Source organism: Eucyclogobius newberryi, unplaced genomic scaffold (assembly GCF_026437365.1).
Source record: "Eucyclogobius newberryi isolate DKJ021-1_F unplaced genomic scaffold, fEucNew1.0.hap1 SCAF_8, whole genome shotgun sequence".
Classification (NCBI taxonomy): domain Eukaryota; kingdom Metazoa; phylum Chordata; class Actinopteri; order Gobiiformes; family Gobiidae; genus Eucyclogobius; species Eucyclogobius newberryi.
The window spans coordinates 29,672,941-29,697,185 of NW_027316500.1; the positions used below are offsets into that span (position 1 = coordinate 29,672,941).

Sequence of the window (24,245 nt, forward strand, 5' to 3'; positions counted from 1 at the left end):
AGTAGTAATATATGTGTCTTATGCATTTAGACCAAAAGATATGTAAAATAATGTACATTTAGTTTTTTATTTGTTTATTATTTATTTGATTTCTTATGCATGATACTTTTATTATTTCTGTCATGGTCAATCAGCTCGACTCTGGATCATGGCTTTGTCCCCAAAAAAAGTCAAACGTTCTCATCTCGAATACTTTACAAAAACCTGTCGTCTGGACCCAAGATATTCATGATTGACAGTTTGATTGGCGCAGTATGAACACAAAGCAAAGCACCTAAACTCTCATAAACGATGGTTAGCCGCCCCGTCCTGTGGCTCCTCGGTTAGCCGCCCCGTCCTGTGGCTCCTCGGTTAGCCGCCCCGTCCTGTGGCTCCTGGGTTAGCCGCCCCGTCCTGTGGCTCCTCGGTTAGTCGCCCCGTCCTGTGGCTCCTCGGTTGGTCGCCCCGTCCTGTGGCTCCTGGGTTAGCCGCCCTGTCCTGTGGCTCCTTGGTCAGCCGCCCCGTCCTGTGGCTCCTCGGTTAGTCGCCCCGTCCTGTGGCTCCTGGGTTAGCCGCCCCGTCCTGTGGCTCCTCGGTTGGTCGCCCCGTCCTGTGGCTCCTGGGTTAGCCGCCCTGTCCTGTGGCTCCTTGGTCAGCCGCCCTGTCCTGTGGCTCCTCGGTTAGTCGCCCCGTCCTGTGGCTCCTGGGTTAGCCGCCCCGTCCTGTGGCTCCTCGGTTGGTCGCCCCGTCCTGTGGCTCCTGGGTTAGCCGCCCCGTCCTGTGGCTCCTCGGTTAGCCGCCCTGTCCTGTGGCTCCTCGGTCAGCCGCCCCGTCCTGTGGCTCCTGGGTTAGCCGCCCCGTCCTGTGGCTCCTCGGTTAGCCGCCCCGTCCTGTGGCTCCTCGGTTAGCCGCCCTGTCCTGTGGCTCCTCGGTCAGCCGCCCCGTCCTGTGGCTCCTGGGTTAGCCGCCCCGTCCTGTGGCTCCTCGGTTGGTCGCCCAGTCCTGTGGCTCCTCGGTCAGCCGCCCCGTCCTGTGGCTCCTCGGTTAGTCGCCCCGTCCTGTGGCTCCTCGGTTGGTCGCCCCGTCCTGTGGCTCCTGGGTTAGCCGCCCTGTCCTGTGGCTCCTTGGTCAGCCGCCCCGTCCTGTGGCTCCTCGGTTGGTCGCCCCGTCCTGTGGCTCCTGGGTTAGCCGCCCCGTCCTGTGGCTCCTCGGTTGGTCGCCCCGTCCTGTGGCTCCTGGGTTAGCCGCCCTGTCCTGTGGCTCCTCGGTTAGCCGCCCCGTCCTGTGGCTCCTCGGTTAGCCGCCCTGTCCTATGGCTCCTCGGTCAGCCGCCCCGTCCTGTGGCTCCTGGGTTAGCCGCCCCGTCCTGTGGCTCCTCGGTTAGCCGCCCCGTCCTGTGGCTCCTCGGTTAGCCGCCCCGTCCTGTGGCTCCTCGGTCAGCCGCCCCGTCCTGTGGCTCCTGGGTTAGCCGCCCCGTCCTGTGGCTCCTCGGTTGGTCGCCCAGTCCTGTGGCTCCTCGGTTGGTCGCCCAGTCCTGTGGCTCCTCGGTCAGCCGCCCCGTCCTGTGGCTCCTCGGTTAGCCGCCCCGTCCTGTGGCTCCTCGGTTGGTCACCCCGTCCTGTGGCTCCTGGGTTACCCGCCCCGTCCTGTGGCTCCTCGGTTAGCCGCCCCGTCCTGTGGCTCCTCGGTTGGTCACCCCGTCCTGTGGCTCCTGGGTTAGCCGCCCCGTCCTGTGGCTCCTCGGTTGGTCGCCCCGTCCTGTGGCTCCTCGGTCAGCCGCCCTGTCCTGTGGCTCCTCGGTGCTTCTTTCCAGTCTCCGTTATGGTTTACTCCTCTGACAGCGTCGCTCGCCCGATGTAATAAGCGATAATGTAGTGTCCATACATCCTGCTGGACAGCGGTTATGAGGAGGGGACCGCATTTCCCATGATCCTCTGGGAGACGGGGTTGTGAAGGGTTGCTGGGTTAATGTACTTGACCCAATGAGGGCCCCGAGCGGAGCCGATGAAAAGCTTCTCCGGAGCCTGATTTATGGCTCGGAGTTGGAGCGAGTCCAGAACATGGTCCACAGCAGCAACTCTTCCTCTCTCTCCTTTATCTTCTGCTCTCCACTCTTCCTCTCTCTCCTTTATCTTCTGCTCTCCACTCTTCCTCTCTCTCCTTTATCTTCTGCTCTCCACTCTTCCTCTCTCTCCTTTATCTTCTGCTCTCCACTCTTCCTCTCTCTCCTTTATCTTCTGCTCTCCACTCTTCCTCTCTCTCCTTTATCTTCTGCTCTCCACTCTTCCTCTCTCTCCTTTATCATCTGCTCTCCACTCTTCCTCTCTCTCCTTTATCTTCTGCTCTCCACTCTTCCTCTCTCTCCTTTATCTTCTGCTCTCCACTCTTCCTCTCTCTCCTTTATCTTCTGCTCTCCACTCTTCCTCTCTCTCCTTTATCTTCTGCTCTCCACTCTTCCTCTCTGTCTTCTTATTCTTCTGCTCTCCACTCTTCCTCTTTCACTTTCTTCCTCTATCTCTTTCTCCTTTCCACTCACTGTTTCTCCTCTTTTCCTCCCTCTCGTTTCCCTTTCCACGATCCAGCTCTCTTTCGCCCTCTCCTTTCTTTTTCTTTCCCCTCTCCACTCTTCCGCTCTCTCTCCTTGAGTTTTTGCTCTATTTCCCTCTTCATCTTTCTCTCTCCTCTCTTTATCGCTCTCTCGCTCACCCCTTTCCACTCCTCCTATTTATGTCTCTGTCCTCTGTCACGCTTTCTTTGCTATCTATCCTTTCCCTCTCTTGCGTTCTCTCTCCCTCCCCTCCACTATTTCTCTCTCTGTCTCACTCTGTCTTTTTCTCTCTGCCCCCTTTGCACCTTATGCACCTTGTGCTCTCTCGCTCTCTCTCGCCCCACCTCACAACTCATCCTCTCTCTCTCTCTCTATCTTCCCTTTGCTGGTGCGTCTTCCTTTCAGTTATCTCTCTTCCCTCTCTTCTTTAAAAGTTTGTCTTATCTCTTCTCTCTCTTTCTTTCCTCCTTATCACCCCCTTCTCCTCGCTCATATTTCTTCTCTTCTCTGTCCTTTCCTATCTCCTCTCTTTCTGTCTTCCATCTCTGTAGCCTCACCCTCTCTCCTACACTCTCTCCAGCACACACCCTCTCTCTTTCCCCATCCCACATCTCCTCTTGTTCTCCTCTCTCTCTCTCTCTTTCCTCTCTCTCTCTCTGATCCCATCACTTTTTTCTATCTTCTTTTTGCTGGTTTTCCTTCCTTTCAGTTCTCTCTCTTCCCTCTCTTCTTTAAAAGTTTGTATTATCTTCTCTCTCTCTCTCCCTCTTTCTTTACTCCTTATCACCCCCTTCTCCTCGCTCATATTGCTTCTCTTCTCTGTCCCTCCCCATCTCCTCTCTTTCTGTTTTCCATCTCTGTTGCCTCACCCTCTCTCCTACACTCTCTCTCTCTTTCTCCCTATTCTCCACTTTCTCCTCTTGTTCTCCTCTCTCTCTCTCTCTCTCTCTCTCTCTCTCCTCTCTCCTTCCTCCCATGTCTCTCCTCCCCCTTTCTCCTCCCTCGCTCATCCTTCATCTCGGCCCAGACGTGGTCATAGCTCGCCGCCGAGGCTCATCTTGTAGTTGGCTCACGCGCAGTCGGGACGCCGCGCCTCCATTTTGGAAACAGCTGATCTCCAGCACAGGGTCGTGTCGTTCAAGCAGTGACGCGGGCTTCAGCGTGGATGGAACATGTGCACGAGGCGTCTGCAGAACATACACGCATTTATGTGACAAAGCTACAATAACACGCCATTCTCAGACGCCCCAAAACGTCAAAATATTGTAAAAGAATATGACATTTTGTTGGATAATCTGGTGCATGATTTCCAAAAACACTGAACACAGATTTTTTATTAGATATTGTTTGACTTTAAAGGAAACATACTACGCAAAATGTTCTTTTTTGTGTTTATTATACTGTTTTTGTCTCATCTGAACATACCTGTAACTGCATTTTGCTTAATTCACGGTTGTTTAGTGATTTCTGAGTGCCACAGGTTAAAGAAAATCATCATTGTTTAAGTCCATAATTTATCACCACACTCGTTCTGCAGTTAAATTGTGTGCACAAGTTTGCAGATAGCGCGCTGATATGGGAAAGTATCAATCTAAAAGTGATGTGTCCATCCCGGAGACGCCTGTCATGCTGCAACGTCAAATAAATATGGGGAAGAGTGTCTGGAATGCTGTGTATGTGGTCTGTACTTTCTTTGTGATTTTAATGCATTTTTTCCTGTTGTGTGAAGCACTTTGAATTGCCTTGTGTATGAAATGTGCTCTATAGATAAACTTGCCTTCACAACGAAAGCCTAGCTCTGTTAGCGTAGCATACATGTTGCGTGAAGTATTAATTTCTATCTAATTTCTTTCATCGTTCATGTGTGTAGTTTTCTGTTTTTCAAATGGAAACATTATGTGAAAATGTGGAAATTAATCCCAAGATGAATTAAAAATTGTCTTTAAAATCTAATTAAACCCACACAAATGCAAAATATGTCCACCTAAATGTCAACTGTTCATGCTTGACTGACCTTGAACTTGGCTCTACTGACCTTGAACCTCCCTCTAAGAACATCTGTAGAAGGGTTTCCAAGTTGCTACAGCGCCGTTGGACAAAGTAAACCTTGATAAACCAATAAGACGCACTGATATCAATGGGAAGATGTAAATTGAAACCCTACCGTCTCTGAAATCACACCCAGAAGAGTACTTGCAAACAGGAAATAAAAAGCCTGGCACAAATTGCTATAGAATGACAATTAATTATTATCCACCACCTTTTCCGTCTCATTATATCGCTGCTAACCCTTTGAGCACGGACCGTACGGTCAGTTAGTCGCAGGACACAAACTGTAAATGCATAAAGCTCTCCCACGGACTCGTTGAAGAGGTGATTTGAGAGACCGGGCTGCAGCAGTGTCTTCATAATTAAACCTCGGCGCTTTGACGCAGCACTGTAATTAAACGAAAAGACGTGGAGTTAATTGTCGCCAGCTGACAAACATGTTGCCATTGTGCGACCTACTTTTCTCCCGTCTCTCTCTTTTCTCTTTATCTACGTCTCGCTCAATCTTCTCTCCTCTTTCTCTCTCTCTCTCTCTCTGAACCAGCTGAAACAGAAGAAGCAATATGGGTTAAGTGCTTCGCTCCTGGGCTCTGAAACCCCCCAGCACCATATTTCAATGACTGGATTCAAGTGCAACCAGCGAGAAAACATTCCATTTGACTCCTGTTTAAGGCTCACACGTAACAGTGGTTGAACGGAGCTGCAGAGAGAGTAGAATGGTTTGGACGGTGGAGAACGTGCAATGGTCTTACTGTAATTCCAATGGATGCTTTTTCTCTGAGAATGTGTGCACCAGAGTTATCCCGTAATGGTGTGAAGACTCGGCCCGAGAGCGGTGGTTCTCAAAAATGTTTCGGTCAAGTACTTTGCTTCTTAATTCAAGTGCGTACTCCGTGGCGAGTTTCGAGGTCCGTGAACTCGTTCTCGTTCTCTGGGTGCAAGCGGATACTTTGTTCTTCAACCACAGCCACAAACCAGAGCAGTAAAATAACAAAACAAAAAGACATGTGTATAAAGGACATTGTATTGTATTGTTGTATATATTTGCTGCATGTCTTTATTGTAAAACATTGTTCATTTTAATTGGTTAAAATTAAATGTGAAGTTCAGTGCTGCTGGTTGAGTTGAGTTTGAGCTGGGCAAAGACTTATTTCTCTTAAATTTTTTAGGAAGTTTTGGTTTGTTTTAGGGAAATAACCTCGTATCGGTCGATATAGGGTAATGATGTATACCGGTACTTAAAGCCAAAGTATTGATATTGTTATTGGGACTATAAAAGATGGATCATCCCTAATAGTGATAGTAAAGAAAGTCCCGGGTTCCAGTTACAAGCTGGCTTTGGCCTTTCTGTGTTTTTCTGTGTCTCTCTGGGCCTTTCTGTGTCTTTCAGTGTCTTTCTGTGTCTTTCTGTCTCTTTCTGGGTCTTTCTGGGTCTTTCTGTCTCTTTCTGGGCCTGTTCTCTCTGCTTGGTGAGTTGCTCCAGATCCCCATACAATCTAAAAGAAGGTCGTCCTGACCAAGCCAAGCTAAAGATCCGGAGTTTGGTCCCTTTACTGGCATTTTACAGCAGCTTCTCACTGCTCCAATCAGGTGCTCCCAGCAGGTGCTCCCAGCAGGTGCTCCCAGCAGGTGCTCCCAGCAGGTGCTCCCAGCAGTATTGAAGAATGGGTCAAAAGCAGAGGAAGAAGAGGGCATTTGTATTTAGTTTTGATTCTATTTTTTCTTACTTTTTGTCTCTCAGAACACCCTTTATTGACTCATTCATATTGAGTCATATTCTCTACCTTCAAAACTTACCAATCACCTCTGTGCATTATTTCTGTTTGCGCCACAAGCCAAAAGTCACAGCTCGCATCAGCAATTGTTCTATTTATTTGTTTATTCGTTTATTTGTCGGTGTGTTCCTTTTCCAGCGCGATCCGGATCAGCCGAAAAGGATGGCACACGCTGCTGAACTTCTGCTTCCACACGGCCCTGACCTTCGCGGTGTTCGCTGGAGGCATCAATCGAATCAAGTACCCCATCATCTGTCAGGCGGTGAGTGCACGCCCTTTTCAACGGAAACACGCTGGCTCGAAGCGTTCTGCTGTAATGAGTACAAAACGGTACTGTGGGGTTGCGATTGCGGTGAGGAGGGCTTTTTTTTTTGTTCCTGGTTCAAATGTACAGTTCTGGTTTATGACCCGGCATGTCGACTGACTCACAGAACCAGGGTTACGTGACCTGCTTTTGTCTGATAGCGTTATTTGTTCACTTCATTCATTCATTTTCTGCCGTTTGTTCTTTTTAGGGGTCGCGGGTGACTGGAGCCTATCCCAGTGACTTGGGGCCTTAGACAGGGGCTTGTTTGACACTCCTTTTGGTCACTGACTCACACTATCTTCTCTCCATTCACTCTTTCAGGACATTGCGTTGCTCTAATCTTCTCCTCCGCCTCTCTCCCCTCCCTCTGCATCATTTATGTTCTTTCATCAATCCCCCTTCTATCATCGCTTTGCCTATTAAACCGCTTTATTTACTTGGGAGTTAAAGAGTTTGCCTTGAGAGAGAAAATAAAACACCTCTGCGGTGACGGACGACACGTATGTGGATGATTGACAGAGTAATGGACTCTTTTGATTGATCTTGTCCATTTCTACATAAGGCCTGAGTGTTTGCGCTGTTCTAGTGCGGGTGTATTCCTGGTGTAGACCTGGTGTTGTCCTGGTGTAGACCTGGTGTAGACCTGGTGTAGACCTGGTGTTGTCCTGGTGTAGACCTGGTGTAGACCTGGTGTTGTCCTGGTGTAGACCTGGTGTAGACCTGGTGTAGACCTGGTGTAGACCTGGTGTTGTCCTGGTGTAGACCTGGTGTAGACCTGGTGTTGTCCTGGGGTAGACCTGGTGTTGTCCTGGTGTTGTCCTGGTGTAGACCTGGTGTTGTCCTGGGGTAGACCTGGTGTAGACCTGGTGTTGTCCTGGTGTAGACCTGGTGTAGACCTGGTGTTGTCCTGGTGTAGACCTGGTGTGGTCCTGCTGTAGTCCTGGTGTAGAACTGGTGTTGTCCTGGTGTTGTCATGGGGTAGACCTGGGGTAGACCTGGTGTAGACCTGGTGTAGACCTGGTGTAGTCCTGCTGTAGTCCTGGTGTAGACCTGGTGTTGTCCTGGGGTAGACCTGGTGTAGACCTGGTGTAGACCTGGTGTAGTCCTGCTGTAGTCCTGGTGTAGACCTGGTGTTGTCCTGGGGTAGACCTGGTGTAGACCTGGTGTTGTCCTGGTGTAGACCTGGTGTAGACCTGGTGTTGTCCTGGGGTAGACCTGGTGTTGTCCTGGTGTTGTCCTGGTGTAGACCTGGTGTTGTCCTGGGGTAGACCTGGTGTAGACCTGGTGTTGTCCTGGTGTAGACCTGGTGTGGTCCTGCTGTAGTCCTGGTGTAGAACTGGTGTTGTCCTGGTGTTGTCATGGGGTAGACCTGGGGTAGACCTGGGGTAGACCTGGTGTAGACCTGGTGTAGTCCTGCTGTAGTCCTGGTGTAGACCTGGTGTTGTCCTGGGTAGACCTGGTGTAGACCTGGTGTAGACCTGGTGTAGACCTGGTGTAGTGCTGCTGTAGTCCTGGTGTAGACCTGGTGTTGTCCTGGGGTAGACCTGGTGTAGACCTGGTGTAGACCTGGTGTAGACCTGGTGTTGTCCTGGTGTTGTCCTGGTCTAGACCTGGTGTAGACCTGGTGTTGTCCTGGTGTTGTCCTGGTGTAGACCTTGTGTAGTCCTGTTGTAGTCCTGGTGTAGACCTAGTGTTGTCCTGGTGTTGTCCTGGGGTAGACCTGGTGTAGACCTGGTGTAGACCTGGTGTAGACCTGGTGTAGTGCTGCTGTAGTCCTGGTGTAGACCTGGTGTTGTCCTGGGGTAGACCTGGTGTAGACCTGGTGTAGACCTGGTGTAGACCTGGTGTAGACCTGGTGTTGTCCTGGTGTTGTCCTGGTCTAGACCTGGTGTAGACCTGGTGTTGTCCTGGTGTTGTCCTGGTGTAGACCTTGTGTAGTCCTGTTGTAGTCCTGGTGTAGACCTGGTGTAGACCTGGTGTTGTCCTGGTGTTGTCCTGATGTAGACCTGGTGTAGACCTGGTGTTGTCCTGGTGTTGTCCTGGTGTTGTCCCGGTGTAGACCTGGTGTAGACCTGGTATTGTCCTGGTGTTGTCCTGGTGTTGTCCTGGTCTAGACCTGGTGTAATCCTGGTCAAGACCTGGTGTAATCCTGGTGTAGACCTGGTGTAGACCTGGTGTAGTCCTGGTGTAGACCTGGTGTAGTCCTGGTGTAGACCTGGTGTAGTCCTGGTGTAGTCCTGGTGTGGTGGATTTCTAGTATTTGGTGACTCTGCAGAACTGATTCTGAACCTTTTACGATGTTTTGGCTTTGGTCAGTTTGGTCTTTGTCTTTGATCATTGTTCAGACCTGACTTTTCATCCTTTAGTTTCTTTCCTTCACTAAACTTAATCTTGACCTGGTTTTCTTGGTCCAGAACCTTCATTCAATCTATTATTTCGTCACAGAATTCTATAAGTCACACCACATGAAACCCGGCCTTTTTTCCTGTAACATGAATTGTAAATGTACTGAGGTGTTGGTAACCATGACGAGTGCTGCCCAGCATTGACCCAGCTTTGGCCCATTCAACACTTTCTATGCGGCTCATGCTTCACTTGTTATCGTTGTCATGTTGTGTGAAAGTGTCACTCTTGTTGCTCAAGTGTCGTCACACTGAGGCTGGTGATTCACGCTGATGGTAAATACACAGCATCGCTCACTAGCTGCGCTGCCGTCGCCTTATTTTTATGCGCATTTTGAAGTAAGAGGAAATACTCATTAAATAGTAATCAACACACAGTTTCATTAATACGAACTACTGCCAATGACGCTTAAAGTAATGTGTCAGAGAAAAAGGTCCTTCTTATGATGGATTGTACTTTTTGACACTTTTTACTTGATTCACATTATAATTCACATTTGGAGGTCAGATTTTTAGTCCTTGTCGCAGTTCTGAGAGAGCCTTTTCCCATTATTTTCTGTTTGTTTGTTTGTTTTTTTGTTTTATAAATCTGTTATTTCAGTGCATTCATTTCAGATTTACACTGCTCAAGTTTTATTTTGAAGTAAAATACTGTAATTGTCCAATCTTAGATAATGATATTTTAATATCACTTAATCAACTTCCAACCATAGAATTTTACAGTTTTTATCACCTAAAATCATCGCTATTCTGCATTATTTTGCCACATCACAAAGTTATTTATATTTCAATGAGGTATTAGGCATTGAATTAGGCATAGTGCGCATATACATTCACATACAGATATGCATATACATATAAATACACATACACATAAATATATACATATAAACAACAAAGCAAACATTTTGCTGCTGGACTCTTGTGTCGGGACATGCATTCTTGTGCCTTTAATTGGTTTTAAACATGCTTTTGGTCACTATGGGATTAGTGTCACATGTTCTACAACCCAAAACATGCACAACAGGTCAAATCCTCTAGTGAACCTAGTCCTGACCCAGCTGAGCTCAAAATCTTGAGACGGGTCCACTGCCCCAGCGCCATTGATGCAGGGGTCAAATGCAGAGGACAAATGTCCCTATGGGGACAATAAAGGCTAATCTAATCTAATGTGGAAACATTGAGGTATTTAGGCCTTGCGCGTCCTCTGCCGTCAGCACTGGGAATGAACAATGACTTAATGAATAAAGCAAGCCCTTAGGCCTCCGACGGTCCCTCCGACGGTCCCTCATCTGCCTGAAGAGTGGGTCCAGCTCGCCTCCGACGGTCCCTCTTCTGCCTGAAGAGTGGGTCCAGTTCGCCTCAGTCGGTCCCTCATCTGCCTGAAGAGTGGGTCCAGCTCGCCTCAGTCGGTCCCTCATCTGCCTGAAGAGTGGGTCCAGCTCGCCTCCGACGGTCCCTCATCTGCCTGAAGAGTGGGTCCAGTTCGCCTCAGTCGGTCCCTCATCTGCCTGAAGAGTGGGTCCAGCTCGACTCAGTCGGTCCCTCATCTGCCTGAAGAGTGGGTCCAGCTCGACTCAGACAGTCCCTCATCTGCCTGAAGAGTGGGTCCAGCTCGCCTCAGTCGGTCCCTCATCTGCCTGAAGAGTGGGTCCAGCTCGCCTCCGACGGTCCCTCATCTGCCTGAAGAGTGGGTCCAGTTCGCCTCAGTCGGTCCCTCATCTGCCTGAAGAGTGGGTCCAGCTCGACTCAGTCGGTCCCTCATCTGCCTGAAGAGTGGGTCCAGCTCGACTCAGACAGTCCCTCATCTGCCTGAAGAGTGGGTCCAGCTCCAGTCTCCTCGTGTCCGTCTGTCCGTCTGTGAGAGTCGGATCTCTCCTTCACTGGAACTCCTCCAGGTTTCTACGCTTTTTTCCCAAGGAGGTTTTTTTTGTAGTTTTTCCTGGCCGAGAAGGAGAGTCTAAGGACAGAGGACCCTGGGACATCGTCCCTCGCCACCACAGACATTGTCTGACTCCCTCGCCACCACAGACATTGTTGATTAATTTCTCCCTGTGGCCCTCAGAGGCAACTGTTGTTGTGATTTTGGGCCTTACAAAAATAAATTGATTTGATTTGATTTGATTTAGGCAACGTGACTGCTATGTCCTTAAAGCCATGCGGTCGTTGTGAACACAATTTGTCCCAGAACAAGTGATGGTTAACAAATGGATGACTTAAAAAACTGCCCTAAGAACTTTGGATTTTTACCTGTTGCACAAAAAAATGATGTCTTGGGCTTCTAAACACAGACTTACAGCCAAAGTCACATGTTTCCAACCAACAAACTTAATTCTCTTCATGCTCCAAGTGGAAATGCCAACGTTTTGAAATCCCCAAGAAAAATGTCTCCGCTTTTCTTAACACATTTGTACAATACACTTTTGACATCCACATCTTTTTAATCCAGCACTTTTTAAACTTGTCTTTCCTTCCTCTGCTTTCACTTTCCCTCGCACTTCTCTCCCTCTCCCGGAGTAACAAATGTGCCTTCATGGTTCTGGCTTGTAAGCAGTCACCCACTCTCTCTCAGCTGTTTTGGAGATAATGAGAAATGCTCAGCGACGAGGCCAGAAAGCGCTAACAGACAAAAGGATGAAAAATGCGGCTCGTGTCTCTCGCAGAAAATCATTTGGTCACATTTGAGTGAACTTGGACAACTCCTCCCCAGCCGCATGTATAATTTATTCTGATTTAGCCCTGCGCGAGCTGATGGACGGCGGCGCGGCGAGCGTTTTAGCGACAGATCTCGCCATTTACGTCGGTGAGTGTCGTCATGAGATGCTTTGTCTTGTTTTTCGGGGGAGGGACAAATTGAGTTACGTTTGCCGCGTTTAATATTGAGTTGTGCAAAACGTCGACTTTGGAAAGAAGCTGCGCAATGTGTTTCCATTACTGTCCATCGATGGCCTCGGGGTCTCGGCGGCGGAGTGGCAGAATGCAGTTACTGTGTGAGCTGTGGCGATGTTGCACAATGCCAGAAATACTTCAATTTAAGTAGGGCTTTTGAGAATGGAAATAAAGCGAATTTAAGGCCGAGTGCCTGTGGCCACGCCGACTTGTCAAAGCCTGAGCTCGTAGAGGTGACATGATCAAGAGGGCCATATCTCTCCCAAATGCGAAGATGACTTGCTTTTGAACTTGGCTTTTCTGAGTTTTTAACCCCCGTCAAAAACACAACTCTGAACAACAACAACAGCAACAACAACAACAACAACTGATGAAGCCTTTTTAGTAAGTCCTTTTACTCAGAAAACACTCTTTTTAAGTTAATAAACCATCGCCAGACTCGTTCTTCTGCCGTCAAAGCAGCTATTTTTTAAGCTATTGTTGGAGCTATTGTTTAAGCTATTGTTGGAGCTATTGTTTAAGCTATTCTTAAGCTATTGTTAAAGCTACTGTTTAAGCTTCTGTTTAAGATACTGTTTAAGCTACTGTTTAAGCTATTGTTTAAGCTACTGTTTAAGCTACTGTTTAAGCTATTGTTGAAGCTACTGTTTAAGCTACTGTTTAAGCTATTGTTGAATCATTTCCTCTGCTGCCTGTAGGTTCCCGATGATGGATCACCTGGCAGTTGTAAAGTAGGCTAGTGCATGCTTTTGGTTATTAAGTTTGAAAACATGTGAAGCCAAAACATGAGCATGTTTAAAGGCCAATAACAATACAGATGATGCATAATATGTGTTCTTTAAAGCTTTGGCTTGCAAATGATCGTATTGTTTCCCCCTCGTAGATTATACACTGGAATTTCAGACCATTGCACGTTGTCTACATCTTATAGTAACGTGTCAATTGCTAACCAAGAAAAAAAGGCCTTTTGGGATGATTGATGGCTTCACTTTACCGTGTGGAAAAGCAGTTTTAAAGCTGTAGCTCAAACGTGCATGTGAATATTAGCGATGGGCCAAATGGTTTGAAAGAGTTAGAAATGAGTAAATAGATTTAATTTAAGTATAATGCTAAAGTAAACCGATCCAAAATGTCATGACAATAGAACCAAATACATGATAACAAGGTTGAATTTTGTACAGTGAGTTACATAATTGCACAACAGAAGGAATGGCTTTCAGCTCGATTAAAACATCTCCGCTCTAAAATGCAGCTACACAACCATCTACAGCTCGTGTCGTGTTGCCCAACAACAGTTTCATGTTTGTGGAACTTACTTTGTCTCAAAACTGATTCCCTGTAAGTGTTTATGATCATATCTTTGCATTAAATATCGAGTCATAATCGAGCATTTCAGCGTCAATAGACCATTATCGTTCCTATTTTGTGTGAAATTCAACCAAGTTTAGCTCACGATCTGGAGATGGGTTGCCAGGCGCTGCATCGAAAGGAGGGTCAAACTCAGAAGATGGACTGTTCGAATTACAAAGAAATCTATTGCGTTTGAAAATGACATGTTTTTTTTTCTAAACCTAGCTTGTGCGTCATTTTGGGCGTTTGGATAGGACTGCCGTGTTGTGCAGCAGAGTGAATGAGCGCCCACTCCCGAGGTCTTTCATGCTTTGGCTGTGAGTGTGTGAAGTGGACCCTCTTTTTACCAAAGTGTTAGTGAACAGGCTCGTGAGTCAGGCTCGGCTTTAGAAACCCACTCTCTCTCTGTGGGTTATTGTCCTGCTGGACCTGGTCAGTGGTGGGAGGTGCGAGCTGCTTTTCATACTCCGTTTTACACCGAATCTAATAGCAAAACATCATCTTTTGTGTGGCGGTTAGAACATTTCTGGTCCTCTAATACTGCGAAGTAAAAAAAGTACATCGAGGTACATTTTGCAAGGTTTTTATGTCAATGCTATTGTACATTGCTATTATGTTAATGTGATGTGGATTTGAGGTAATCTAACAAGAATATTTTGGTTAAAGTAATGTACTCTTATTTTAGAACATTTTGAAATGTGTGTTTTTTTGTGCACATTTGTAAGGTTTGCATTTTTTTTTTTTCAATTAATATGTCGCCAATTAATGCTATATAACAGTGGTCCCCAAATTACGGCCCGCGGGCCACATCCGGCCCGTTGGGCCTTTCAATCCCGCCCACCAAGCTTGCCCAAGTCATATTAAAAAAATATATATATATATATATATATATATATATATATATATATATAATTTTTTTTTTTTTTTTTTTTTTTTGCCGTAGGCTTTATTAGACAGTAAATGGAATGAGAAAGAAAGGAAGGGGAATGATGAGAGAGAAAGGAGGACATGCAGCAAATTATCTGAGGCGGGATTCAAACTCACGATACTGTGGCTGGCCGTTCATTTTACCTTTCGCCTGTAATGCCCACATTTCCCCAAGAGATGGCACTGTTCCCTCTAAGCTGCGCACGAGCGGTGCGCTATGTGTGCACTATGTGCTTGCACATGTGCACTGCTGCTCGCACATAGTGCACTGCTGCTCGCACATAGTGCACTGCTCGCACTTAGTGCACTGCTCGCACATAGAGCACTGCTCGCACATAGTGCACTGCGCACACATAGAGCACTGCTCGCACATAGAGCACTGCTCGCACATAGAGCACTGCTCGCACATAGTGCACTGCGCGCACATAGAGCACTGCTCGCACATAGAGCACTGCTCGCACATAGAGCACTGCTCGCACATAGTGCACTGCTCGCACATAGAGCACTGCTCGCACATAGAGCACTGCTCGCACATAGAGCACTGCTCGCACATAGTGCACTGCTCGCACATAGAGCACTGCTCGCACATAGTGCACTGCTCGCACATAGTGCACTGCTCGCACATAGAGCACTGCTCGCACATAGTGCACTGCGCGCACATAGAGCACTGCTCGCACATAGAGCACTGCTCGCACATAGTGCACTGCGCGCACATAGAGCACTGCTCGCACATAGAGCACTGCTCGCACAAGAAAATCTATGGCGCGCAGAAAATAAAATTCACCACAAATGGTCACCGGGGCCAATCAAGCAGGTAGCGCAAGTGTTTGACTCACTGAAGAAGACTCTTGTGGACAGTAGAAGACTCTAGTGGACAGTAGAAGACTCTTGTGGACAGTAGAAGACTCTAGTGGACAGTAGAAGACTCTTGTGGACAGTAGAAGACTCTTGTGGACAGTAGAAGACTCTTGTGGACAGTAGAAGACTCTTGTGGACAGTAGAAGACTCTTGTGGACAGTAGAAGACTCTTGTGGACAGTAGAAGACTCTTGTGGACAGTAGAAGACTCTAGTGGACAGTAGAAGACTCTTGTGGACAGTAGAAGACTCTTGTGGACAGTAGAAGACTCTTGTGAACAGTAGAAGACTCTTGTGGACAGTAGAAGACAGTAGATAATTAATCATTATTTAATGCATTTGGAAAACAATTAGTACATTGAGCCTTGCATTTGTTGCTTTGTTACAAGTTACAGGTCAAATCAAGCGTGTAATTTAAAATAATTCATTAGTTCACACAAACACACCATATTTTCCTGGCCCGGCCCCTCGGCCAAATTTTAGAACCCAATGTGGCCCTCGAGTCAAAAGTTTGGGGACCACTGCTATATAATAATACTGTTTAATGATTTTACATCTAGGTACATTTTGCAAGTTTTTATGTTAATGCTATTGTATGTTGCTATTATGTTAATTTGATGAAAATTTGAGGTAAAATATCAATAATATTTTGGTTAAATAATGTACTCTCATTTTAGAAAAGTTGTTTGAATTAATTTAAGTGCACATTTGCAAAGTTTGCATTTTTTTCTCCGATTAATATGCCAATTAATGATAATTATTATATAATAATACTGTTTAATGATTTTAGCAAGACTTGTATCGTCATAGCAGTAGCATTAATCGCAGTAACATTTCAATTATACTTGGTACAAACACAGCATTTCAGGATACTTCACTTCCAATATATTCTCAGGTTTTGGTCGTATATATTCTACTGTCTTTGGATGTTGGAAAAAGAAGACGGATAGTACACACGACCAAACATTTGAGTCATTTTTGAAAGCCGCTCTTTGGTGCCAGTTTTCTCATTGACAGGCTTACAGTACGACAAGATGTATGAACAGCTCTATTTTAGGTTTGGAGGTAGCCGCGTGGTAAAATAAGTGTCGGAGAGATAGAGATGGTTGGAAGGTTAAAAGCTCCGGGTGGATTTGCGCTCTGAGGGTGATTGATTGTCGAGCTGTTTGGGTTCTGAGCACAAAACACAGAATCCTCCACTGGCCCCTGCACCGCACAGTCGGACCGGCACTACCAATACTGCAATACTGCCATGCGCACAGCCGGGTAGTACGGTAAATGTACGGCGACGGAAGAATATTCAAAATGCTCCGATCGCTGAGTTTTTTCACGTTTTTATTTGGTTTTGAAGCCGCGCGTGGTGTAGTGGGTAAACCCGTTGAGCCAGTCCCAAACACGGATCGCATTTGATTTCTTGTACCGTATTTTCCGGACTATAAGTTGTTCCGGAGTATAAGTCGCCAAAAAAACATATATAAGTCGCACTGGAGTATAAGTAGCACTATTTGGGGGAAATGTATTTGATCAAATCCAAGACCAACAGACATTTCATTTTCAACAGACATAATAACAGATGAGAGAACATGGTGAATAGGTGTACGTATGCTAACGCTAACACCTTCAGCTACATGAGGCACAGACAGAACTGTGGTAAGTGTCTGGTATGTTAACGTAACATATGAACAGTTATTCAGATAACTATAGCATAAAGAACATGCTAACAAGTTTACCAAAGCATCAGTTTTACCCCAAATCACTAAATCCATTGAATTCTTCTTCCTCTGTGTCACTTCTAAACAACTCCACAAACTCCAGCGGAAGAGGAAGTGCAGATTCTTCTTCTGTGTCGCTTAGAGCCTAGAGCGCCCTTTTGTGGTTGTCAGTGGGAAAATAGTGAATAATATTACGTATAAGTCGCTCTGGAGTATAAGTCGCACCCCGGCCAAAACTATGAAAAAAGGTGCGACTTATAGTCCGGAAAATATGGTATACAAGTTTGATAAAAACATTATTCTAACTCGTTCTTCTGCACGTTTCAGTTCTTTAGCGCAGGAGAGAAAAAGACATTCACATCAAGAGCAGACGACCACATAAACACCACCACCGACTCGACAGTTCACAGCGACTACAAGTGTATCCTTCTGACAAGAAAAGCCTTTGTCTGACGAGGACGTGCTTCTCAGAGCCGGGTGTAGGTGAAAAGGAATGGCCTTTGTCCAAAGCTGCGAGTGGAGCTAAACGATGCCCGTCTGATTGAGATTTTTACGACAAACATTGTAATTGAGATTAGATTCGCGTTTTAGTGGTTGGATTCTGTTCAAGTGCCGTTAACATTTGAGAGAAGACTGAAATATGAACGGATGAACTGATGCAAGAATCAGATGCGTTTCAGAACACGTTTGTCGAGGTTTAAACTGAAGCGTTAGAAGCTTTATACATAAGCTTTATACATAAGAAGACAAAAGAATTGCAGTTCTCGTGGTTTGCAATTTGTTCAACCATTCAAAGAGCGGTTTCAAAATGATGATTTATGTGATTTTATTGGAAAAACCAATAGGGAAAGAAATCCTGCACACTGTCTTACTCGCAAATAAACATGTATTAGTAAAGAGGCAACGTTTCGGCAACTGGGCCTTCGTCAGGCAAAAAAAAAAAAGAAAATAAATAAGATAAGATAAGATGTTCCTTTATTGTCCACACATGGGGAAGGACAGATCAATTATCTGTCCTTTCCCTCATTACTAAGGAAGTTAGTAATAGTAATGAGTTAGTAATTCCTTCCTTACTAAGGAAGTTTAAAACAAAAAACTTAATAGAAGAACTCTTATAAACAAAACAAAAAACTCTTATTAACAAAACCCCTCATATCTTAATAGAGAATGGAGGAAAAAATAATAATAAAATAAAGTAAATAATAATAAAATAAAGTAAAGTAAAAATAGCTGGCATAAGACTAAATCATACTAATACTAATGGTAAGTAAACACTCTTATTTACATCAGTTATAAATAAATGGAAAAGGGAAAAAAACAATCAAATCTCCATGAAAAGAAGCAGGTGCCGGACCCTTGACCAGATAAGTTACACTTTATTGGCCCTGGATCGGATTGTTCTTTGTGTGCCTTCTCTTCTTGGTTAGGAAATAAGACCTGTTTTTTTTCTGTTTTTGGTGGATGGGCCCAAAGACGGAGACACAATCTAACTATTAAGTTGATGGATTCCCATAGTACTTCATGTCATTCCGCCTAAACACCCTGAATCCTGTCCGTCTGACACCTCCAGCTGACACTACCTAATCATTTCCCTAGAAAACGGGGACGTCTCGGCGTCCGTGTCACGTCTGAACACTCCAGTACCTGTTCTGCACCGTCACCGGCCCGTTAGGCGCTCCGCTCGAGAGTCTCCTCCTCCTCCTCCTCCAGCGTCGTGCTTCATTCTTTCGTGACAGGATCGTCTGACAGGGAGGTCTGCCAGGAGCCGGTCTGCGAGGAGCCGCTCTGCGTGTCACCGCTGTCAAAAAGCTCCTCCGCCAAACTGTAACCGACTCCAGACCGGCCGCTAAACGCACGCTCGCTCGCAGCGCTGCAGCGTTCGGAACGTGTGAATGATATTAGCGTGCTGGGATGATTACTTACACTGGCAGAGGTGAGTGGAGTTTCAAAAGGAGCGCTGTTATTGAAATTATATTACTCAAGCAGTATAAAGTCCAACATATCACTCAAGCATAGGCCTGCAATTAACAATTATTTTAATAGTCGACGAGTCAAACAATGGTTTAGTTCTCGTACGTCGAGACTTTTTCAACATAATCCACCAAATAAAGGTTGAAATATGGTGACTGAAGGTGTCTAGATGGAGATTATGTACAAATAAAGTGTATTATTGATGAAAATAAGAAGTCGTTTGTTCTTTTTTTACATTTTGATTTAAAAATGCCACTGTTTTTGTTATAAAAAAAAATTCTAGTGTGTTTCAAGTGAGTCTTTATTGTTGAGGTGTGATTCGCTGAATAATCGCTCAAGTTAAAACGTATTACGAGTAGTAGTAAGTGTTTAATGAAGAACAAAACATTTGCTAATGCACATAATCTGGTGTTTTTAAAAGGATAGAGCACAATAATGAGATCTACACCTGAAGGAGCGGTGCAAGAAACACAAATGTTCAAATCATTCAGTTTTGTCAAAAGTATTGTCACTTTCAGACTTACTTACAGTGGGAAGCGGAACATAAACCTTTCATCGAGTATTTGTACACTATTAAAGTTATTACTCAAATAGCAGTAAAAGTAAAATGGTGACGTCTGAAAACTATTCTATTTGCCAACGCGCTACACAGTCTTTCTTATCTCTTTGTGGTTCCTAAACTATGGTATTGGTGGTGTAGCCTCCAGTCGAATTGAGAAGGCCAGAACTGATGGTTAAATGTTGTTTAATGGTTCCTTTCTTTGTCATTCAACCAACGTAAGAGCTAGACAGAACAAAATAAAAAAACAATTACATTTTGGCCGTAAATCACCGTATTTCTAGCTCATTACGTTAGTACAATATTTCCCAACATATTCGTCAATTAAACATTTCAAATCTTTCATGAATACAGTCGTTTTAACTACAGACCTTGTTTCCCTCGACTGTAGCTAGTTCCTTGAGTTTTGTCCGTGTTTTGTCCGTTTATCGTTGTTCAATTTACTCTGCGTCTTTTCCTTAGTGTCAAGTAGACTTCCGGTTACACAGGAAGTTACCAAAATAAAAGCATTTGGTAAAGCCAAACCTTACCATACAACTTAAATGTGTCAAATTGACCTTTACAGGTGGGTAGTGGGTACATATAGTGCACATGCTTTTTCTGGTGTCATGGTTTCCTCCTCAGTCCATCCCGTACTTTAATAATCGTAGTACCAATACTATAAACCCGACCCACTCTGGGATTCAGAGTCTAGTTCGAACGTCACTGCTCCAGACTCTTCCTCTCTGTCTCTTTTTGTTCGAGCCGAACTAAATCAACGTGTGAATGAATCGTGTTATCATCATCTGCCTGGTGTTTTCTCGTTGCCATTGGCGTCTGACCTTTGCCCTCGTCGTTATGTTTTGGAAGCCGTGTCATTTTCTTTCCCCGTTTGTGCTGTCAACCGAGCGACAGTCAGTTTAATATGTATAGTACTTCAAATCCAAAGCTACCATATCAACATTACATTTTCCAGCGGTGGCCTCGAAGGGCGAGAAGCGGATGAAATAATGTTCACAGGAAATGAGCGAATGGATAAATGTCCTGAGACCCTCTTTCTCAGCGAGTAAAAACTACAAAACCCTGGAGGAGAAGCAGAGTGAAGGGCGGACAGGCTGCAGACTGTCCAGATTAAGAGATTCACAACAACTTTCAGACTGTTGTAGGTGACATTTTGGAGACTTTTCACTGTTCAAAGGATGTGACGTTGAGTTTTACACTGTTAATCGCGATGGCAACAGTCCTAATTCGACATGATTCTGAAACCCATGGATGATTTGGTTTAATCCAGACTGTAGTGAGTCAGCGGTCACATTTTGGGGCCAAAAACCTGATACTATCACTCAACTAGGTAATAAACTAAACTGTTTTCTTTTGAGCCCCTGAACGTGGCCCAGAATCCCCTCTGGTCGTCACTATGTCCTGCAGAAATGGCACGTTAAAAACACAATAAAACGGTGATCGTCTGCCACTGTTCAGTGAGGAAATGGCTGTTGGAATCAGCGTTTTTTTTCGTGTGATGTTTTTTTCGGGGCAGTGAGACTTTGTAGTGCCTGTCTAATGGTGGCAGCGTGAAGGAGTTATGAAGCGGGTGAGAAGAGCCCTCGGAGTGAAGGAGTGGCCTCTCTCAGTGCTGAAAGGAAAGTTCAGACACAGAGGTTTGCACTGAACCAGGAGAGTTTGGATTTGTGTTTTACTTTCAAAAACTAGAGCCATGAGGTGAGACTAAGTGATCTGTAATCCATTGTCAAATAGACTTTATTTACTTGCCAAGACCACACGCTTTGACAATACTTTTGGTTCGGAGTCATATCCTGTTCCCCCCGATTTCAAATGGTTGTGATTGACAGGCGGATTAACCAATCAGAGGTCCGTTCATGAGCAAACAAACATGTGCAAAAATGGGAAAAATAAGAGAGGATTGAGATTGAGAGACGGAGATTTCTGCGTAGTCCACATAACCTGGCTCTGGATGTGTATCTCTCTGAAATGAGTTCTACACTTTCATCATTCTGGACAGGCTCTCGCAGAAAGCAGTCGGGAAAATGGCGTAATGTCATGACGAATGTTTTAATCTCATTGGTCGAAGCGTCACAACAACAGGAACAAGCCAAAGATCCAGTCAGAGAAAAGCACCGACTTTTTCCCCCGTTCTAAAGTACACAAAGTGCTTCTTTGTGCACGTTCTTGAAAAACAAACTAACAGTGGCCAAAGTACTTCTATCGACTTTGGCCCAAACTGCACTGCTGTGATTGGTCCGTCCCACAGCGGCCGGGCCCAAACCCAACCTCGTGAGCCCGACCAGATGAATGTTCAAGTAATATCATGAGAATTAATACGAACCAGGTTATAATCAACAAGAAAAGCATTTTAAATCTGAGGCAAAAGACGTTAAATGAAGGTTAAGAGAAGCCTTTGGACTGTCCCAAGTTTGGAGTTTTTTTCTACACCATATCCTCTCTTCATGACAGAATGTAGGAGAGCACGGCTGCTCAGGATACTTAAGTTTTCTCAGTTGTTGGAGGCGTTGTTTAAAAGACAAACCTATTTTCTGTCCATTGAAAACAGCCCCTGCCTCTTCAGCTAATCAGGAACTGTTTTTGGGCCCAAAGCTCTTTAGTCATTACAATGTTGAGGCAGAGTATTGTCAAGTTATGATACAGTACGCCTCCCAAAACACACATGAACACAATTACTTCATGAATAAGTCCCTTTTGAAGCAGCTTAAGCATTAACATTGTTTCAAAGTGTTGTGATTATAGCATATTACTGCACTGATACTGGCTGTTCACATGGCAATACACAGCAATAAGCACACATTTATAATTTGTAGATTGTTTTTTAGAATAACTCCTGTATCTGACCCATAATGTGTCCAGTGTAACCCGTTTTGTCCGAGCACTGTAGCACCTCTCTTCTGTGTAGTTTCAAACTCATTAAAGCCACATTAAGTCACATTAACCTTGGCTTGTTCTGTGTTCTAGTTCCTCTCATGTGTGGTTTTGTTGAGGTTGCTTTATGAGCTGTGAGAAGCGCGTGTACTCCAGTTTGTTTATGACTTTAATGGCTGAAACGATGTGAGCGTTGCACTTACGGGGTCAGCTAATGCTTTAGTATAACAAGACCCATATTTGTGGCCTCATTGAATTTTAATCTGGAACTGTTCATTGTTTATGTGATTTAATTTCCATTCATAAACAGCTTTTGGTTTTCTTCCATATCTGTGGTGCCCCAGCTTTTTATTGGGATATTAAAAGTACTATTACTAGTACTAAAGTAGTATTAAAAGTGCAGTATTTGGAGCCAGAAAAAAGCAGGAATTGTGTTTCGCCCTCCTCGTTTTGGGTGAATTCCATGTGTTTAATTGAGATTTTATCCTTCTATTTCTTGTCAACAATATTGCAATCCTTATAATTGAATGATGATTATGATGATATGAGATTTCAGAACAACTACCAATGAAACTTATCATTACTTTTGTTAAAAATCGACTCTAAAAAAGTGTTTATTGTCATTTTCCTAGTAAAATTGGTGTCAGATATCCAGCCTTTTCCTTTGATCCAAATCCAGTTTAAAATTTGAGTATGAGGACAACTCCGATACACAAGTCTGAGTTCTGAAGTGTGGATTTCAGAGTCTCTGGCGTCTCCTTCCATCTCCGATGCCCTTTGAACTGGTTTCGGAGACTTGCTTGACTTGGAAAGAAGAAACTCGCTGGAGTTGAAAATTTCACAAACTTCCGACTGTTCCTTGGGATACAACCAGTCTGGGATCTGTCCTGCTGCTCTGCTTTGTGTGTGGAAGTGACAATGAAGGTCCAGTTTGGTTGAAAGAATAAACAGTGCATTGCTATTATTCATATTTTTTTGCTACACATTTTGTCCATTGATGTTGTGAAAAAAGTCTTGTTTTTGATGCTTTTGATGAGGTTTTAAACGTTGTTTACAGGTTTTTATTCAGGCATAGTTGAGTGATTGCGGATGTGGTTAAAGTCATCTTCACATCTCTATAACACATCTCGAGCTATTGTATTTATGAACATAAATCAGAGCTCATCCTTGAGTTTGCACTGGAGAGACCAAAATGTGTTCAGAAACCCAGAATAATGCGTAATACAGAACATTTATCTAAGCTGTGGTGCTGCAGACTCAGTAAATAACAGCTTCATTGATGATTTGCTGTAAATGAAACATGCTTAATGACCGTGTGCCGCGTGCGTTTGGAAGTCTGAACATTACGTGGCGTGACAGCGAAGCACGGCGTGTGTTCTCGGCTTTTGTCGTTGGATTGAAAGGCTTTGACCAGCGCGAGTGCACGGCAGGTCAGACAGAAGGTGTGATGTGCAGGTGTCCCACGGGTCGGGGTGTGTGCACTTTTGCATTAGGAGCGGCTAAAGTCATGCCCTTGTTTCTCTGTGAATAATGTGTCGGATTGTAATAAAACACACATCATTTCACAGCCTGACATACAGAGAACGTGGCGAAGAAGGAAAGACTTCAATTAGTTTATAAAAATACTGGGAATTTGAACGAGTGAAATGGGTTGAAGAAAATAGATGCCGTAGGGCGGGGCATCTGGTGTGGGGCGGGGCATCTGGTGTGGGCCAGGGAACGCCGAAAACATGGATGATACTGTGCACGTGGCCTAGAGACCGCTGCGTTTGGTCTTAGCGCACTAAATAGCAAAGTTAGATCTGTTTGTGGCAATCTACCCTGCTGTTAATATAATTTTACATTTATTTTTAAGATAGTCCTGGTTTAGTCCTTTTTTAGAGCTTTTAAGACCTGGTTTGGCTCAGTTCTAATTTAAGCCTATTCGAGACTAGACCTGATAGTCCAAGGCCTGCTTTATTCCTGCTTTATTCCTGCTTTAATCCTGCTTTATTCCTGCTTTACTCCTGCTTTATTCCTGCTTTAATCCTGCTTTACTCCTGCTTTATTC

General features: G+C 45.0%; 1 protein-coding gene across 2 annotated transcripts in view; it reads left to right on the forward strand.

Annotated features, from left to right (window-relative positions):
- adgra1b (adhesion G protein-coupled receptor A1b) overlaps positions 1-24,245 on the forward strand; it is a 122,734-nt gene that overhangs the window by 65,438 nt on the left and 33,051 nt on the right. For both annotated transcript variants that reach the window (XM_072436686.1, XM_072436685.1), the window contains one exon: positions 6,490-6,613. In XM_072436686.1, the coding sequence (XP_072292787.1) occupies positions 6,490-6,613 (124 nt within the window). The remainder of the gene's footprint in view (positions 1-6,489; positions 6,614-24,245) is intronic.